The following is a 21,108-nucleotide window of genomic DNA, read 5'->3' as shown; positions in this document are numbered from 1 at the left end:
TGCACAGTGTCTTGTCCAAAGTAACAAACATTGCTCGGTCTTGGAGGGTAAGGAAGCCATGCTGAAAATCCGATTTAAAATGTTTAAATTTTTGTCGGATCAAGTTTGTTTGTATCAGAAAACTATAATAAGGTGACTATGGGTATTATCGGCAGGTTTGTTCTCTTCGTCATGGGAGATTTTAGTCGGTCGAATTTCCTGAAACTTGGTCGTATAACTCACCTTGGTTGGGAAGGATTTGAGGCCAACTCTGAGTTCAATAGCTTAAAAAAACATGACAAAGAGAACAAAACTGCCGAAAATACACAATTTACCCTATAACTAGCTGTTCCCGGCAAACTTTGTCTCGCTTACTGCGTTTTTTGACGTTTCAAGCTAGCGGTAAGACACTGTGCAAACGAGAGTAACTCTGAGAAATTCAAAGTAACACTTTTTACCAAAGATCGACGAAATTTGTTGAAAAACACCCCTAAAACTGCACGAAAAGCGGGATAACGGGCAATATTGTTTTGTTTTTGCGATGGTATCAGGCAATACTCAAGCAAAACGGGAGCAATCCGGAGAAATTCTGAGTAACTCTGTGTAGGAAAATGTACTCTCCAGTACAGTGTCTTGCCCCAAGGTTTCAAGTCCCTAGCCAAGTTCAAGTCCCCGTTCAAAATGTAACCAGATTTCCCTAGCGATTTCCAAAAACTCTCAATTTTTCCATGTTTTTTTGCCTCCCCAGGTAACCATTAAGCATTTAGACAAGCCGTAGAGCAGACCGTATTAAGCATTTGAACTGCATAGGCAGTTCGAATGCATGACTGCCTTGAATTAGCATAAGCTGTGCTGCTCAAAAGCCTTTGGCTGTTAATTAGCACTTCAACTGCTTGAGGTGTTTTTGCCTGGAAGCATTCAGAAAGCTTTTTAACTGCTCTTCAAATGCTAAGAGCAAATAGTATGGAAGCAGAGCGTTAATGATTAATCATAAATTTAATCATGATTAATGATTAATGATTAAGATTAATCAAAATCATTAATCATAATCACAAAAAAATCTCATTTATTCAATAATCATTAATTTTAATCACACTGTTTTTGAAATCTAATCATTAATCAGTAATCATAATCATAAGAAAAAATAATAATCAATCATTAATCATTCATCACCAAAAATGATTCATCTTATAAAATATATGATCCCATTTAAATTGGTTCAAATGCTGTTCTAAATAATATAATTTATGATTATTTTTTAAAAAATCTCCCGGACAGAGTTACCTCTTACTTTTGAAACTTTAAAAACATGTTAAACAATAAATATATTTTAATCATTTCCAGTTTTTTTGTGATTGATTAATCATGATTAATCATGATTTTTAATCAATGAGCCATTTTTAATCAATTATCACAGATAAAACCAATTTTAATCATTAACCATAATCTTTAATCACCCTGAAAATCAAATTAATCATTAATCATAATCAATAATCATCAAAATTGGAATTTTAATCATCAATGATTAATCATGATTAAAAATTTTGTTAATCATGAACGCTCTGTATGGAAGATATGTTACGTGTTTGATAACGCATGATATCTCTTTCTTATACAGGGGATGGCCAAAATGTTTGGGATAGGTAACTTTTTTTTCTCTCACAAAAAAGTTCAACATACTATAACTTTTCATAAAGTGCATCAAAAAATCTCAAATTTTGACTGCTTGTCAACCTACTATATGTGCATCATTGGTACAAATTTGGGCTCGAATGATCAATATTTCGCAAAGTTAGAACCGTTCGGGTAAAACACTATTTTTTAGGCAACTCATTTTTGAGCTGTCATATCTTGGAAACCAGTGAATCAAATTGAATGAAATTTTGAACGTACACTAACAATATGTAAATGCTTCACAAACTATTAAAACATAGGTACTTTTTAAACGTTGAAAAAAGTTATCATGGATTGACACTTTTTGGATTTTTCTCGAAAAAATGTAATTTTGTACATCAATGTCAATAAATTTTCGAGTTGATATCTAAAGATTTTCCACTTCTGTTCTCGAATTATCTCTAACCAGATATATAAGAGCCTATTTAGATTGAAGGAAGAACACATTTAAAAATTTTTGTGTGGTATTGTAAATTTGACTTATTTTCCTCTATATGGGTAAAACATTCAACCCGGTATAACTTAATTCGTCGTGAGAAAATATTACATTTTATAACGTCGTATGAGGTATCAATATATTGTAGATAAACGTTAAAAAATTCATTCAATTTGGTTCACTGGTTTCCGAGATATGACAGTTCAAAAACTAGTTGTCTAAAAAATAGTGTTTTACCCGAACGGTTCTAGCTTCGCGAAAAATTAATCAATCGAGCTCAAATTTGTACCAATGATGCACATATAATAGGGTGACAAGCAGTCAAAATTTGAGATTTTTTGATGCACTCTATGGAAAGTTACAGCATGTTGAATTTTTTGTGGGAGAAAAAAAGTTGCCTATCCCAAACATTTTGGCCATCCCCTGTATAGTCTATGTCTCTGTTGACATATTTGTACATCTGAGTTCCTTATTCTTTTATCCCTTGGTTTTTGCCGTACTCATCCATATACAGGGTGTTAGATTCCTGAGTGCAAACTTTTTAAAGTGTGATCGAGGACCATAAATGGTGAAAAAAAAAAATTGTTCTACGTGGTATGAGATGAACCAGCCTAGCGCTGAAAATCTCAAAAATAAAGACAAAAAAAAATTGTTCTACGCATATGGTCAAATTTCAACCGCTACGTAGTTATTGATCTTCCCATGTTTTTGACTGTTATTGCCTCAACTGGCTATAACTTGAAAATGGTCAAACTTATCGCAGTTTTTTTACCCTTATTCGAAAGATTATTGAATTTTCTATCAAATGGCATCTTTGAACCGATTGGTTTAGCTAAATAACTAAGTTTTCTAAAGCATATAGCTCAAAAGTAGTGTGTTATTTGTTTGTAAATTATCTTTGAAAAATACGTAATAATTTGAAATCCTTTCTAAGGCAAAGTTGTGACTCCTGTTTCACTCTACAATTCGTTCTTTGACATCAAACTTCTATCTCTTATCGATTTCTTGCAATTCCCATTGGAACATCGCATTTCAGATCATAAATTTACAACTGTCAAGGTAAGCACTTTTTTGCGCACTGTGCTGCACATTTAAATCGAAATTGCAAGGAAACGATAAGAGCTAGAAGTTTGGTGTAAAAGAACGAATTCTAGTATAGAACAGGGGCCATAATTTTGCTAAAGAAATTATTTTAATTTATTACGCATGTTTCAAAGATAATTGACAAAAACAAATTAAAACACATCATTTTGAGCTATTTTGCTCTAGCGAACTTAGTTATTTAACTAAACCAATCAATTCAAATATGCAATTTGATAGAAATTTTAAAATCTTTCGAATAAGGGTAAAAAAACTGCGATAAGTTTACCATTTTAAAGTTAAAGCCAGTTAGGGCAATACAAATAAAAACATGGAAAGTTCAATAACTACGTAACGGTTGAGATTTGACCATATGCGTAGAACAATTTTTTTTACCATTTATGGTCCTCTTATCACCCTTTAAAAAGTTTGCACTCACGAACCTAACACCCTGTATATATAAGAAGACATAAGAAGACATGATAGTGTTCTTTGCCCATCCCTAGCTTTACAACCAAAATCCACTCACCTCTTCCTTCAACCTTGCGATCGCCATCAGCACCTTGAACAGCTCGTAGCACAGCACCCCCTTCACGTAGCACTCGCCGTAGTCCAGCTTCCGCAGAATCTCCAAAATCTCCCGACAGTACTTGTCCTTCTCCACCTGCAACTCCAACGCCGCATCATCCTGAATTTTCAAAATAGCCTGCAGCTTCAGCTCCACCGTGAACTGATTGCACGGCAGCAGAAACTTCGACACGTGATCGCTCAAGTACTCCACGATGTAGGCGGCGTCCTTCTTGACCGCATTGTTCAGGATCATCCGGCCGGCGATTTCCTGGATTTTCGTAATCTTCACGTTGTTCATCTTGAGCCCGCAGGTGTCGCACTGCCACACCGACGCAATCTTCATCGGATTCATCGAAACCATCCGGCCCTGGGGGCAGCTGTCGCGGACGCACTTCAACGCCCCCAGATAGGTGCCCATTTCCTGCAACGGAACAACGAAAACAAAAACAGACGTTTTTTAGACAGCGCTCTGAAATGAAGCCATTTTCCGTCCCCGCCCACCCCCACCCCCGCAGAGTTGAAACGAAACAAAAACACCACCCCGTGGAAGAAGGTCGGTCGGTCGTTAGCAAAATATAGGATTTGCGTGACACCGTGTCGTCATTCTTTGCACGGCGATGATGATGATTGGGTTCTGCTTTTTTGCTATGGCTGAACGTCGTCGACGGGATGTTTTTGCCCCCCTCGCGGTGTGCGATACTCGGTATTTCACTGGCTAATTTGAATTTAGAATGTATCCGCGTCCGCTTGACCTGCCATCCTGACCGACGCTCCAATTGAAGGCGAGCGATACTTTGAGCGCTAAATGTGTGCAAGGTGAGCTTCTGCGGATACGAGCCCTTGAGGGTCATGTGGAACACGGCCAGTATATTAAGAAAGGGCACGCTTGCTTTCCAGTATTGGATAGAAGTTACTGATAAATTTCGATAAATGTAATGTTCTATTCATTCATTCCTAAGAGTGATAGCTTATGACAAGGTTCAGGTGACCACATTGATTTCCAAAAACCCTGGATCCTGGGGCTAGGACCAATGCTATGTTGATAGATGTTTAGACTGGGTCAACGTTGTATGAGAAAATTAAAATGCCATCGCATCAACCCGGAACATAGCTTGTTCGATCCACTGTGCAAAGTTTGGGTGCGATTAATTATGTCCCCATATTTTGCATTGTGATTGAAATTTGTATAAGATTTAGCGCCTTCTTCTAACAGGAGGCTTAAATTAAGCTTGAACTATGTAACCGATGATGTTAAAATATAGCTGATATATCCTTTAGATGTATTGAAAAACTTTATCAAAGACCACAAAGCGATCCGAACTTTAACCCCGTATCGGGTTATACACTCCCGATCAAAAGTTTGGGGTCACCCCTCAAAAACATGTCATTTTTTTAGGCCCACATCTTCGCCGATTTGCGTCCGATTTCAAAACCCTAGGTCCCATTCAAAAGATAATAAGTCAAAGAAACTTTGAACATGATTCAAAAGAAACTTTTTCAAAAAATGTTCTATGTAAACCTACTCCAAAGTTGCCAAATTTTCTAAAAAATGAAAATAAACTTAAGGCAGTGTCGCTGGAAATTGGGTCGACCAAATTTTAAGATGAGAGCGATATTATGACCCATTTTCTATTAGCTTTCAACTGCTTTTTACAGAACTTAGCTAAAAAATGTAGAAAATAGAAAATAGTATCAACCGAGATGTTTTGCAAGGATTCCGCAGACAATTTCTACTGGGACTCCTCCTCGGATTCTTGGAGGAGTTTTTGAAGAGCATTCCCAACTGAAAATGCTTGATAAATTCCAGCAAAAATTCCTGCAGTAATCCTAAAATATCTGCTTATACTCCACGAGAAATTTCGAAAGAAATCCTTGAAGAAATATCTTGAGAAATCACAAGTGAAATTTATATAGGAATCCTTAGAGATATCTCTGGGGGAATCCTTGAAGGAATCACAGGAAGGATTAGTAGATCGTAACGCAACGCACCGTGCAACACCTCGTCGAGCAAAGCAAAACAAACATAGATTTACGTCTGCTTCCCAATCCAGCTGGTGCATGGTTGTAGCATAGACTAATTTCGGTTGTACTATTTTCGATTGTTTTAGTAGCGATTTGGGTTTGAACCACGCCATTGACACGCCTATACCTATAGCATGGAGTGACAGTAGTGACATTAGGGGCCCAATTTCATTTGATTAGCACATTTTGGGACCGTTTTAACAAAAGAGATGCTGACAACAATGCCTGTCAGTGAGTTGGTTTGAACTTACGATCCGAAGATAACTCAATCATGTTTGCTTCTCAATCTGCTCTCGCTCCATGGCGACTTTTCACGAAGGGGGTGACAGCCAAAAGTGTTAACACAGTGTGCGCACAACTTAACAAAGTTTCGTGAAGTGTCAGCGGTGCTTAACAAAATCCTTTTGTGTTCAACTGTCAATCCGAAAGATCAGCTTCATTACACCAACAAAGCTAACCATAAAAATGTTTGACACTTCTCAGGTCATTTTGACAGACCAGACACATACACGAAGAGATGGATCATTCTCGCGTTACATTCGAAAAGAGCCTATGCCTAAAATGTAAACAAATCGATTTTGATACCATTCCATAGCATCCCGAACAGTAACCTACTATGCAATGATCACCCACCTAATCGTTAACCTTATCAGAATGAACCCCACCTTCAAAACGGCCTATCCCTGCTTTTTAGCCCTATCATTCATAAGCCCGTGCTCCAAATGGGCCAGTAACGGTAAAATTTTGTTTACAATCGACAATCGAACATTTTCGGAACGGCTCCCAGCCTGAGCGCCGAGAGAGAGAATTCTCTCTGAAAAAGGGCCGAGCCTTGATTCGATGTCAACAACGGTCTCACTCGGGAGTCCTAACCACGCCAAGAAATTTTTTAAAATACTCACAATAAGGCTGACACCAGATGAAACATTTCAAATTAGCTTAAAATATTTATCTATCATTTTTCATACTTTTTCAATAAATTTTAATGCAATATTGCTTATTGCTGAACAGATACATCTAATTTTGTGTCTAATAAATACGAATAGAAAAAGTGATGGTAAATGTTTGCATCGATTTTCTCAATGTTTACGTTCTGTAGATAGGCCATTTTCAAATGTAATGCGAGATATGTTCTACTTTATCGATCTTGTTGCCGTCCTTTTCATGCTCATGTTACAACTATCAAAATGTTAGGTTCGTTGGTGTAATAAATAATTGTGCACCTCTGGGCATAGGGCCTGTAAGAGAGAGGTAACATGTTCTGTCAAATGCATCTCCCATCCTTTTTGACTTAATTAAAAGCCAACAACTTTTAAACAGTACAGCCAAGAGTACAGCTTATGTTAACTCAAAGCAGTTATGCATTGGAACTGCTTATGTAGGCAACAATCTGTTCAAATGCTACCGTACGGCTTATTCAAATGCTTAGTAGTTACCTGTATCCTCCTGATTCACACGAGGGACCCCAGGAAATCTTTCAAGGGTTTCTTCAGTTGAGATGCAGGCTCTGTTCTACTGGGAGCGTTATTTCAATAAGAAAAAACAAAAGGAATTGTACATCAACACATAGAACAACTTTGTAAAACTTACACGAATATTCTTAAAAATGCTAAAAAAAAGTAATCTACATATTGGGGTCTCCAGTTAGCCTAGTGGTTAAGGCTATGGATCGCCAATCCGGAGACGACGGGTTCGATTCCCGTTCCAGTCGGGAAAATTTTCTCGACTCCCTGGGCATAGTGTATCATTGTACTTGCCTCACAATATACAAATTCATGCAATGGCAGGCAAAGAAAGTCCTTCAATTAATAACTGTGGAAGTGCTGAAAGAACACTAAGTTGAAGCGAGGCAGGCCAAGTCCCAGTGGAGACGTCGAGCCATAAAGAAGAAGAAGAACATATATAAAAATGAATTTCTGTCTGTCTGTCTGTCTGACCCTTATGCTTTCGGAAACTACTGAACCGATCGGTGTGAATTTGTATGTGGGTATTTTTGAGGCCGAGGAAGGTTCCTACACACTTTATCTTCAAATTTGATCTCGGTAAGGTGAAATGACGAGCTCAATCAATAAACCTGATTTTCGCTGAAATATCGTCAAAAAATGACAGTTCATCCAAAATAATTCACTCAAATTAACGAAATTCGGCCATTTCATTGAATTGCAAAATCTCGGCAATTTGTTTTGCCACATCAATCGGCAAATCAATTATTTCGCTGAATTTCGGTAAAGTGTGGCTTCATGGTCGTGCGGCTAAGATCACCAAAGCCTTAAGTCGCATCGTGCTGAGGAGCGCGGGTTCGATTCCCGCCGCAGCTGTCAGGAAAAGTTTTCGGCTCCGCCACTGGGCGTTGCATGCTAGTCCGTTGTCTAGTGTCGTGCTTCCTTCAAAGAGCAAATAGCTCACTGGAATGCATTAAACGTGTCCGTGTTTTAAAAAAAATACAGCTGTCAAAACAAAACGTGCCTCCAAAGATTGGGTGCGCAGAAAAAAAGTAAAAAAGGACGACACAGAAATTAAACAACCAAGCAAATTATCATTTGGTACGCTACTTGGGCGGTAGCTTATATATTCGTCTATTTTCTACTATAACTCAGTCAATTTTGAACCAATTGACTTGAAATGTTGTAAACGGGTAGATACTATACCTATCTCACCACATTCCAAAAGTTGTGTCAATTGGTTCAAATTTGACAGAGTTATAGTGGAAAACAGACGAATATAGAAGCCACCACCCAAGTGTTGCTCCTTGAAGTAATACGACTAAGATTTTTTGCCGCTGAAGTCACAACCTCACTGGCCTCGAACACGTTTGCAATACTCCTTTTGATTGTCGGGGCATAAATAATCACTCCGGTGCCAAAATGCCAAAGTGTACTATATTATTTAAAAAATGTGTTTCAAGATGTATTCATTATTTTTAAATGATTAAACATGTTCGAAAATAATAATAAATTCATTGTTTACTTTTCAACCATAACCAAGAAAGAGACAAATAATTTACTACACTTCTGTAATACTGTACACACATAGAAAAAATCACCGACTTCGGTAATATTTTACCGAAATCTCAACCGTTAAGTTTTGTTTACCGGAAAAAGAAATCGGTAAAGCTGGCAACATTTACCGAACTTCGTTTGAGTTTAACAGATATACAATAACATTTTACCGAATTTTTTTTTACTTTTTTTCAGAATTTCGCTAAAAATCCATTACCGAACGCGCAGCAGTTGAGATTTCGGCAAAAATTACCGAACGCGATTAGCCGTTCGGTAATTTTTGCCGGAATTTTTGGTAATGCGTTAGGCGCCGTCCACAAATTACGTAACGCTCTAGGGGGAGGGGGGGAGTACAGCTGAGCGTTACGGCCCATACAAAAATTTTAGGATTTTCATACAAAAAAGCGTTATGGAGGGGGGAGGGGGGTCGAAAAATGTCGATTTTTGCGTTACGTAATAAATGGATGCTGCCTTACCGACCTGCTCGTCAAAGTTTGACAGCTGAGCTTTTCCTAGTTTGCAGGTCACTCGGCAATTCGAACTTTTACCGAGATTTTTGCCAAGCTTTCAGCTGTTGGGTTTTGGGGGAATTATTTTGCTGAGCTCGGCGAAATAAATTAAGTGTGTAGCTTGGTGTGAGACCTCTCTGGTCGCTGGAACGGGGGACTACCATACAGATGACTTTGCGGGAGACTTCTCTATGGAGCTGTATGCAGTGGGATGACACAACTGTCAAACTTGGTACATCGCTGCTCTAACCATCATCGTTTTTGGTACGGCGCGTTTTGGTACCCACTTTCTGGTCGGTTTACCCTTACTTGCTCCTGATTTTCGGGCGTGTGACTCGTGTTGGGCTTGTACTTATTTTGAAAATTACACATTTCAACAAAATTTGTTGTTTTTGATGATTGTTTCTCATTGTTTATCAATCACTTTGCACGATATTACATGTAGCAGCGAAGCGGTGTCGATGTTTCAAGCGCATTTTTCTGCGAAAAAAGTATTAAAAACAAAAACATTGGACGCCACGTTGAATCGAACGCGGGGATGCTGATTCTGGTTCTTCGTCATCACCCTGGCTGTATGTCAAAAAACACAGTAGGCAGGCAGTACGGTGCCGGTACAGCTAGTAACTAAATAATACTTTATCATTATTTATGAAAATAGCGGATTTCTATCGCACTTTAAAGGAAAAAAAATCGAAAATGATGAGAGTAGGGTAGAAAAATCTACTTCAACATATGTACTAATTCCCGTCATATCAGACGGAAAATAGCCAATAATTACAATGGATCATCTAATAGAAGCAAAATGATGTCGACTATCAAAAAACAGCCCCTCTATTGCAATGGAAATCGAATAGTTACGCAAAGTTTCTCGTTTCAATTTCACTTCACTTACGAGTTAAAAATTTCTCGTTATGCGTATGACGAAAGCAATCGCATCAAAACAGCAGCTAGCCGAATTGTTCTTCATCATGCATGCAGCAAAAGCAGTTCAATTAATTTAATAAATTACTTTTTCCCATCGGTAAAATGTGAACAACAAGTTGTCTTCGTCTAGAGGAGATGCAAGCAATGTGTGCGTGAATTTTTAGTATGCGAAGCATCGTATTTTATTTCACAACCACGTGATGTCGTACTATGAACTGCTGGGCAAAATATTAATTGGATTATTTTGGTCGCTATTCCAAAGCTTAATCCATCTCAATTTAAAAGCTTTCTGCTCAAAAGTACTTTCAACACACGGTTTGATTTGGATAGCGAAGAATTTGACCAACTTTTCGAATAAACACCTTTTGTCAAATCATAATTTTTGACCATCTTATCACAGACAAACAGACGTAAAACCTTGAACGATTTTCAAGGAAATCCATCGCCCAGTTCAAACTACCATCACCTGGTGGAAAAGTTGCACGAATCATTGTGTTGTGCAATATCGTCAACAGAAGGCGCTAGTGTGAAACGTCAAACGCATAGAAAGACGATGCTCGCGCCTCTGGTTGTGAAAGCCACAACTATGAAAATTTAAAATGATCGTTAAATGCGTGGTCGATGGAAATTTTGCAAGTGTTACGTCTGTTTGTCTGTGATCTTATGTTCCACAGTGCCACGTGGAAGGTATGCCGTGAATCGAATTCAGGTTGTGCTTGAAATGGACGTGGACGGGACGGAAACAGAGTTTGACAAATGTGCTATCTTATTATTTTAGGGAAATTATAGTTCTTTCACTTTTTTACATTTCCTTATCATGCTAATTCATACTATTTTAATCACGTATGTGGCAACCCTAATCCCACCTAATGCATCTGACAGGAGCCAACATCTATCGTGTATCCACAATGGAATCCTTTGTGGATACACAAATGTTTACATACAAGATGTTGGATGCTTAAAAATGGCGGCCTCGCACCCTGGTGATTTTAATCGAGACGCGAGGTGCAAGAAAAAACTCGATGATTATTGATTGGTGCTTAGTTTGACAGGAATTAGATAGTACCCTAATTTATTTGGATATTTTTTGACCACCCTAATTGTAAGATGCATCAAATTATACTCATTATTATTGGTAACAATAGTTCTAATCTAATGGTAAAAATATTAATTTCCTCCAAATTTCGTGAGCTGGCCGAGTGTGCAGTTTTAGCAAAAGGGTATTGCGTCCATAAATGACGTAGCTTTTTTCAAGCGATTTTTAAAACCCCCCTCCCCCCTCGTAGCATTTCGTCACAAATTCGGATACCCCCCCTGTAAATAACGTAGCTTGTTAAACAACCCCCCCCCCCCCCCTCAACAAAATTTTCATGTTAAAAAGCAAAAAAAAAAAACGAAACTTAGTTGGGATTTCAATTTTAACTTGTATGTTCAAGGAATATTATGAAAAAAACAAAAGCAAGAAAACGTTGTCGACTGCCAGATTCAGATCGCCGACATCGAGACCATAGGTACAACCAGTGGAGATTAACACCAAAACTAATGACTCAATAAACCACCCATCGTTCTGCTTGATGCCGAAGAACAGGAAGTTGAAGCTCCCAATACAGTTAATCTCTATTGCAATCTGTAAACTGTAATCTGTTAGGAATATCAAATTGGTTTCGTTTGCAATAAATGCACCATGATATTTGAGGGACCCTGCATGAGTTTCTTCTAAAATTCTAGCAGTTGATTCTGGAATTCCTCAAGAAGCTTCCTTTGGGATTCCCATTGTTGAGAATTTCTCCCTTTCCAATTTCTCCAGCACTTCCTTCAGAGATCCCTCCAAGAATTCCTTCCACAGTTTCTTCTTAGATTCCACCAAAAGTTCCTTTTAAGATTTCTCCGGGAGTTTTTTAGGTTTTTTTTTAAGTTTATCCATGGTTTCCTTCAGGAGTTCTTTCAAAGAAGTTTTCTTCTCGTCTCTTCCACCAGCAGTTTCTTCGGACATCTCTTCAGGGATTTTAACCGGAATTTCTTTTCAGATTCCATCAGATCTTCTTTCTGGGTTTCCTAACGAAGTTCCTTTCGGGATTCAGGAATTCTCTCAGATATTCATTCCGAGACCTCTGCAAGAAACTCCCCTGCATTCTGCAAAACCCCTACAGGAGCTTCTGGGATTCCTCCAGGAATTCCTTCCTGGATTCTTCTGGGATTCCTCGAGAACATTCTTCTAGGATTTATCCATAATTTTTTTCCCGGCACTCCTCCGGGAACTTTTTCCGGTATCCCTCCATTCACTCCTTCCAGAATTCCTCCAGGATCTCTTAGAATTCCGCGAGGAATCCCTTTACGGATTCCTTCAATTTTTTCTTCCTTTCCTGTTAGGGAAATTAAGCCACTGTGTCCAATAAGATGAACTTTTGTGGCATTCCTCCCATAGTTCCTTCAGAAATTCCTCCAGGATTTCCTTCTTAGATTTCACCAGGGATTCTATCTGAATATCTTCCGGGATTACACAAAAGTTATTTTTGGGATTCCTTCAGAAATTACTTCCGGGATTTCATCAAAAATTTCATCCGTGTTTTCTACAGAAATTGAACCAGGAGTTCCTTCTAAGACTGTACAAATAGCTCCTTCTGAGATTCTTCCAGGAGTTTATTCAAGATTTCTCCAAAAGTTCCATCTGGAATTGCTCCAGGAACACCTTCCGGGATTTCTTTTTGAATGTCTCTATGATTTTTTTTTTCAAGATTCCTCCAAGAGTTCCTTCTGAAATTCTTCTGTAAGTTCCCTCAGGAATTCCTTCTGAGATTCCTCCAAATTCTTTTGGAATGTTTTCAGAAGTTCTTTTTTCTGGAATTCCCAGTGAGAATTCCTGTGGAAATGTTATCCTTTTTCTGTTGGGGAAACCTATAAAGAACACCATGAGAAATTCCTTACAAAGCTGCTAGAGAAGCTCCTTAAAAAATGTTGGAGGAATTTTTCGGTGAAGTCTTGTAGAAACTATATGAGGAACTCCTCAAATAATGCCATAATGCCAAAACTGAGATTTTTTACCTTTTGCAACCTCAGCGGTGTGCAGTGCCATATAGCAAGCAGCAACCATTGAAATTTTTCTGGAAACACAATACAATATTCTTTAAGCAGGATTTCAAAACCATTTTCTCAGATACAGTTGTTGCGTCCGATAGCTGCATGTCCTATGAAAGGAAGCTAGGCATTTATGTCTATTATTTGTTATTTACATTAATGTGAATGGAAAAAATCATGCAAAATATTTTTTCTTTGATTTACTGGATAATGATACTTAATGCAAGTAAAAATTCATTAATTATGAATTTTCAATAGGCTTAGTAGAAAGCTACGTAGCGTATCATAAACCCCTACCCCCCTATCGTCACACTTCGTCACAAAATCACAAACACCCCCCTCCCCCCTAAAAAGCTACGTCATTTATGGACGACCCCAAATGAGTTTGCTGAGTTCTATAATAAAACTCCAAATTTACCATTCAAACCATGCCACCAACAATATTGTCGTAACTACATCATAAGCAAACTCTCATCATCGCAACCTTCAAGTGGTGCGAAGTTATGTCTGGAAACAGCACCGTAATCGACCAACACGGCGCGCCAAAAATGAGCACTCATTTGCAAACAGGAACAACATAGGCCTGTGGTACCAATCATCACTGCCACCACCATTAAGGTGAAAGAATTCAAAACACATCACGCAAACAAGGCGTAAAATATTTAAATTCCACCTCTTGGGCCCTTGCTTGGGGTGCCGCGCCGTTGCTCGCCGTACACATGCGAGGAAGTCGCAGCAGCAGCAGCAGAGAAAGAGAGAAGTGGTTTGCGCGCGCCATGCCCATTTTGGTCGACCACTGACTGACCGACGACGGCCGGGCCCCAGAGTGGCCGGATCGAGGCCGAGCTGGACGGAGTGGCGACTGCGGCTGGGGCAATTGGGTTTCAGTTTCCTTTTTAGTAACCCTACCTTCTGCTCCTTAGTGTACGTACCAACACTGTACTGTGTGAATTGCTCTTCCCGGATCCGCAATGCAGTTGTATGGCGTACATGTGGCGACAACAAACTACATGGTGCGGTCAGAGAAGTCTGCTTGAAACCTACCTCAAACTTGCTGTAGTTTGAGATGGAAGTGGCACGCAATACTCTGGAGATTCGCGTGCAACGGTCACTGTTGTACTATTTGATTACAGCAATTCATCACGCTGTGCTAGTAAATTGTATTGTAACCACAACACTTTGAAGTAAAGATAATTTGAGCATCTGATTCTGGGAGTATAACGCTTCCATCCAAAAACAGCAACATTCTTTCTCGATTTCAAATGGCCCATTTCGACACTGTCAAGATCGACACGCTTGCTCACACCGCTCCGCATATCGCGAAGGCATTCATTATTTTTATACCAACAGCTACCTAATACGCTTCTACCGGGAGCTCATTGTTTTACAATTCTACAACCGATCGGTCGGATAACTTTTGTGAAAGAAATCCTCTGTTTATCTTTTGTTTTCTATTTTCTGGCTTGATTACATACGGTACACGGGTCTGCATTGGTCTATTACCGTCGCACCAGCACCGTGACCGTAGCCAGCAACCGGGATTCAACAAGTGCGGGTACTACGAGAAAACGATAATTAATTCGAAACGCGTCCCATCCCTATGCAAACATTTCGGTTTCGCGATCGGTATTCACTTCTTGATCTTATCCTCCCATATGTTCACTTTCTACGTGAAATATGCGACGAACTGTATCTACGGTTATTTTTACAAACAAAACATGAAGTAATGGTGTGTTACGGTGAGGAATCTAGCATTTCATACCTTGATCTTGTTGTATGTTTTTAGCTTTTGCCTTTCTCGTACACCAAAGTGTACTGAAAGGCTATATGTTCACTCAAAAACGATTTTTTGATAAAAGGCTCGGAGGGTCCAGTCACATATACCAATCAACTCAGTTTGACGAATTAAGGTAATGTCTGTATGTATGTATGTATGCATTCCTGCGCGCAAATAAAGTTAAGTGACTTTTAAGGCACTTCCCATTGGCCGATTTTACGGATTATAGCTCGAATCGAATCGGAATTTTACCGAATTATTTGCTATTAAAAATGGTCCGGATCGGTAAAGGCGTTCCGGAGTTATGGCCATTTCAGTGATCCGGACCAGCACTAGTAGAACTGGCCGTATATAAAACTGAACCAAGTCGCCAAGCACGGTTGACGAATTTGATGCGAAAATCAAAAGTGAAGACCAGAAACTTCATGATGTCGGACCAAAATTCAAGATGGCAGCCTAATATTTTTTCGCATTATGCGATTTACACAGTGTATTCTGTGTATCCTAGCCTTTGGCGTTTTCCAATCGATATCGATTTGGTTTTATTGTTGCTGTTCTTTGTTGTGCTGTTGTTGCGAAGAGTTTAATCTTACCTAGTTTGGGTATTGGCTACGGTTAGGATAGCATAGCTCAGATCAATCTTCAGCATAAAAGAACTGCAACGATCAATCTTTGCAGACTTATGCAAAATGGTACAGCCCAAGTGACCTTGGTACAAGAACCTTACTTTCGTAAGGGAAATTTCTATCTAGGAAACATTGTGAACCCGGTGTTTGCCACTTTCAGTAAGCATGAAATGGCAAATTCGCGTGTCATGCCTCGAGCCTGTGTGCTTGTCAACAACGCAATAGTTGCTACACTCATCTCTGAACTAACCACCAGAGATGTACACACTTAAATTAAATCGCCGACTTCAGCAAACGGATTGCCGAGAATCCAACAGCCGAGAATCCGGTAATAATTTAAGTGTGTATGTGCTATCATAATAGATGTATCTGTAGGAAACCTCAACAGGAAATACGTCTATTGTTCTGTGTATTTACCGCATGATGAACCATCCCCTACGGATGCTTTCAAACAAGTCATCGCATACTGCACTTCAAAAGGCCTTCCGCTAATTGTTGGCAGTGATGCTAATGCTCACCATATCATCTGGGGCAGCTCAGACATTAACTTGAGAGGCTCCAGTTTGATGGAGTACTTAAGTAGTACAGATCTTGCATTACTTAACATAGGCAACCGCCCAACCTTCAGTGTTAGACATAACGCTTTGCTTTTGTAGAATTACACACTAAGATCAGCTCGGTATTTTCCCCATCTTTTTACTGAGTTCTCAACAGCAGATTTAACTCGGTACGCTCGGTTATCCCTTTTGCTGAATACTCTGTAAATAAGTTAACGAGTTCTGCAAATGAACTGTCAAAAATTACAGATGAACGGTAAATATCGTTACTGATGAACGGTAAATATTGATTACCGAGTGTACCGAGTTAAATCTGCTGTTGAAAACTCAGTAAAAAGATGAAAAAATTACAGAACTCAGCGAAAATTTTACTGAGCTGGAAAATCAGAATCTTAGTGTGTAGTTTCGAGCTGACCAGTTGGCATGTGTCAGATAAAGAATCTTTAAATGTTACTTCGCAAACATTGCGTTTCAGGAATCCCCAATCAACAAACTGGGATCTTTTCACTGATTTGATTGCTGCCAAATTTCATTGATACTCACCATCCATTGACACTCCAAGTGATTTAGATGATGCCGTTGATACTACAACGACCTTCATCATTGAAGCTTTTGAAGAACCATGCTCTCTACGGTCTGTGAAGATCACAAGAGGAACCCCTTGATGGAACTCTGATCTGGCGAAACTCAGGAAACAATGTAGAAAGAGTTGGAACAGACGACGTTCAGCTGGTTCTGAGGCTTTCAGGTCAGCTCGCAAGGCCTACAGGAAAGCTCTCCGTTCTGCTGAACGATCCGGCTGAAATAACCTATGTAAAATGTTTCCAGTTTGAGTGAAGTCAGTCGGTTAAACAAAATCATTGCGAAATCTAAGGATTTCCGAGTGAACGAACTTCGTTTGACAAATGGCGATCTGACTTCCTCTGATGAGGAAGTTCTGGAATGCTTATTCAGCACATACTTCCCTAGATGTGTGGATATTACATCTTCGGATGAACCTGATGTCTTTTCTTGTAGTTATGATTCCCTGGCCTCGGCTCGGATTATTGTAACTATAGAATCGATTTAGTGGGCACTTAATACCTTTGCTCCTTTCAAATCTCCTGGAGCAGATGGAATTTATCCTATTTTGTTTCAGAAAGGATTTGATTATTTCAAAACATGTTTTGAAAAAAATACTTGTTTGCAGTTTTGCTACAGGGTATATTCCCAAATCTTGGCGGGATATTAACCCTTCAGCGCGCGCGCTGTTGTAAAAAATACAACACCACCAAAAAACCTCGCTCGTTGTATACAACGTGAGCGCGGTGCAGTTTCGGTTGCTCGATGGCGCGCGTCCTATAAGGTTAAGACTGTGAAGTTCATTCCGAAACTGGGTCGTGCGTCGTATGAAGAAGCAAAGAGTTTCAGACCTATCAGTTTGACCTCTTTTCTTCTGAAATGCTTAGAACGCATTGTGGATCATCACATCCGTGATGTTCATCTGGCCAACGTGCCTCTTCATGTGAACCAACATGCCTACCAATCTGGTAAGTCCACTGTGACTCTTTTACACAAGCATTCGCTCAAAAGCAATCCTGCTTGGGTGTTTTCTTAGATATCGAGGGTGCCTTTGACAACGTACCTTTCGATGCCATATTGGAAGCCACACGGGGTCATGGTTTATCTCCAATGATTTCCAATTGGATTCGCCAAATGCTCAAAAACCGACATCTCTTCTCGACATTGCGTCAAGCGGCGATTAGGAAATTGAGTGTTTGTGGATGCCCCCCAGGAGGAGTCTTATCATCACTTTTATGGAATCTCGTAGCAGATACGCTATTGAGGCAACTCAATAATAGCCGTTTTCCTACTTATGGTTTTGCCGACGACTATCTAACATTGTTAGTTGGTATGTGCATCAGCACCCTTTTCGACCTGATGCAAAGTGCCCTTCAGGTAGTTGAGAGTTGGGGTCGCCAATATGGCCTTTCGGTTAATCCGAGTAAAACATCTATTGTTTATTTTAACGTAAAGGCGGTACCGCGATGGCGTTCGACCTTTGCGTCTCTTTGATTCAGAAATCGATGTAACTGAACAGGTAAAGTACGATGGAGTTATTCTTGATTCCAAGCTTTCCTGGACACCTCACATTGAGTTCAGTATCAAGAAAGCTTGTATGGCCTTCGAGCAATGCCTGCGAACCTTTGGTACAACTTGGCGTCTAAACCCCAAGTATATCAAATGGATTTACACAACTGCAGTTCGGCCAATATTGGCCTATGGATGTCTTGTGTGGTGGCAAAAGGGCGAAATGAGAACGGTCCAATCAAAGTTAGGCCATCTCCAAAGGATGTGCCTAAAGGCGATGTCTGGAGCGTTTTCTTCAACTCCCACGGCAGCGCTCGAAGCTCTCTTTGACGTTGCTCCACTACACATTCATCTCAAACAAGAAGCACTTTCTTGCACTTACCGTCTACGGGTAATTGGTCTACTAGAGGAAACTCCTGTGAACCGCACATCAACACACACTTCGTTGTTTCCACTTTTAATGAATTGGGACAAAATTGCCCTTGCTCCAAGTAATCTTACAATGAACTACCTGCATCGGTTTCCGACACATTCCACCGCGAGAGGCGCTTCAAATATAGTTTACCTCTATCGGAAACTAATGGAAACTGTGGAATGTTCCTTCAAATTCCAACAGATGGCGACTCGATAGCGTAGGCAAGTTTACAGTAGATGTCCCGAGTTAGGGTCAGCATGTAGATTATGAAATTTCGCTTCAGACTGAAATTTAAATAGAATTTTTAAAACGTGTTTCATTGCGTTGTTTTTAACTTTTAATGTATATTTTGTTAAACAAATAACATGCAATTATTTAAATTAAAATGAGTATTAAATATGACTAAATTGGTAATTTTGAGTTGAAACAGTGTAGTCTTAGGTGCAGTACGGTAAAGCTGCCGCAGCAACATTTTGACAGATAGTTCGGCCAATCAGCATCGTTCGTAGCATCAACACCGCGGAGACCGCGATCGCATACAGCGCACCAGCCAAACAACAACAAATTAGTAAAAAAGAAACGGGTGAATTTTCTAAGAAATTATCGCGATTTCTAGTGCTTGTCTAGTTAGTTAGTGAAAAAATATCTGCGCGGATGTGAAAGAAATGTCATTCTGTCGCTGGAGACGGTGGGGCCTCGCCCATCAAGGCAGAGCCTGAAATTTTCGCAGGAGGAAATCATGTAAGTTTTGTGGTTGGTGCGGTCATTACTCCAGTATTTACTCAAACTTAATATCGTGATTTTTTTTGTAGATTGATGAACTAGCCTTCTTGAGCTCAAACTCAACGAAAGCGAGGAGGAAAATCGGCCACACGGGAGATTAAAGCAGTGCAGAAATGATGCCCAATAAACGGTCCAACATTCAATCGCGTAGTGGCCATGAAAAAGTCTCCCCTCAAAAGAGTGAACTTAAGGAAGGTGGAAGGTGGCGTTACAGCCATTCGTGGTTCAACAATCTTGATTTGACTTACCTGGAATATGCGGCAGGCAAATAGCTCGCATCATACCCACGCCAAAATCGCAGAAGAAAAGAAAAACATTCGTTCGGATATCCCGTTGGACAGAAAGGACGGCCACCCTTGCGCGATGTCCATCATCTGTTGTGGGTTGTGGCGATTGGAGCAGCCTCTTCTGGTTCCGAATGATAGCTGTGGAAGTTACAGTGCCTTCCTGGAGGCCAAAGGCCATCAGTCGAATCCGTGCCACAGATTCTACGACATGTGATTCATCGATAAAGCTTCTGTTTCGGTTCAGTGGTAAGCGATTGCTGCTATTTCATATCGGATTACAGTCCGACCGCTAGCAAAGGCGAGCAGAGAGAAAAGAAGATTTTTGTTGAAACTTTTGTTTGCGCGATATATAAAAAAAATAGTCAATAAAATATTTATTGTACGATTGAAACAAAGCATCAACTTATCTAAATGCATATCTATAAACCATTCCTCCATCTATCGCAGCACATTTCTGCTCTTCGTCAATAAGATGTCCATCAGATTACCCCATCATAGCTAAGGTGTCAGCGCAGTCTTCCATGGAAACAATAAGTTATTCGATGAAATGTGCACAACCATTTGTTTCAACGAAACTTCCAAAAAAAATGATGACAAGACCTCGCAACCTGGGAGAACTTGGTGAACCAGCTTTGATAAATGCTGCTAAAATGAATGATTGTCTTATGTACTATTTCGAAGTTTCATAAGAGACAATGTTATTCAAAAGTTAGGCATGTATTGCGTCACCTCGCAGCCTGGGAGAACTTGGTAAACCAGCTTTGATTATTGCTGCTTAAACGCAAGAATGTCTCATGAACTATTTCAAAGTTTAATAAGAGACGAAGTCATTCAAAAGTTAGGCATGTATTGCGTCACCTCGCAGCCTGGGAGAACTTGGTGAACCAGCTTTGATTAATGCTGCTAAAATGCATGATTGTCTTATAAACTATTTCAAAGTTTTCTAAACGACAAAACCATTCAAAAGTTAGGCACATATTGCGTCACCTCGCAACCTGGGAGAATTTGGTGAACCTGCTTTGATTATTTCGACTTAAACGCAAGAAAGTCTCATGAACTATTTGAAAGTTTCATAAGAGGCAAAGTCATTCAAAAGTTAGGCATGTATTGCGTCACCTCGCAGCCTGGGAGAACTTGGTGAACCAGCTTTGATTAATGCTGCTTAAACGCAAGAATGTCTCATGAACTATTTCAAAGTTTCATAAGAGACGAAGTCATTCAAAAGTTAGGCATGTATTGCGTCACCTCGCAGCCTGGGAGAACTTGGTGAACCAGCTTTGATTAATGCTGCTAAAATGCATGATTGTCTTATGTACTCTTTCGAA

The 21,108-nt window shown here is 39.6% G+C and overlaps 1 protein-coding gene and 1 long non-coding RNA gene across 3 annotated transcripts in view; one reads left to right on the top strand and one right to left on the bottom strand.

Moving 5' to 3' along the window:
• The window catches only part of LOC109427502 (SET domain-containing protein SmydA-8), a 51,978-nt gene that overhangs the window by 8,859 nt on the left and 22,011 nt on the right, over positions 1-21,108 (bottom strand). For both annotated transcript variants that reach the window (XM_062844579.1, XM_029854645.1), the window contains one exon: positions 3,699-4,160. In XM_062844579.1, the coding sequence (XP_062700563.1) occupies positions 3,699-4,160 (462 nt within the window). The remainder of the gene's footprint in view (positions 1-3,698; positions 4,161-21,108) is intronic.
• LOC115270927 (uncharacterized) lies at positions 18,459-19,668 on the top strand. Its single transcript, XR_003899633.2, has 2 exons — positions 18,459-19,454; positions 19,526-19,668. It is a non-coding gene; the product is annotated as an uncharacterized LOC115270927 (long non-coding RNA).

The sequence above is a fragment of the Aedes albopictus genome, chromosome 1, assembly GCF_035046485.1.
Source record: "Aedes albopictus strain Foshan chromosome 1, AalbF5, whole genome shotgun sequence".
NCBI classification, from domain to species: Eukaryota; Metazoa; Arthropoda; class Insecta; order Diptera; family Culicidae; genus Aedes; species Aedes albopictus.
Note: the sequence above shows the minus strand (reverse complement) of the source record. Positions and strands in the feature narration are given on the sequence as shown.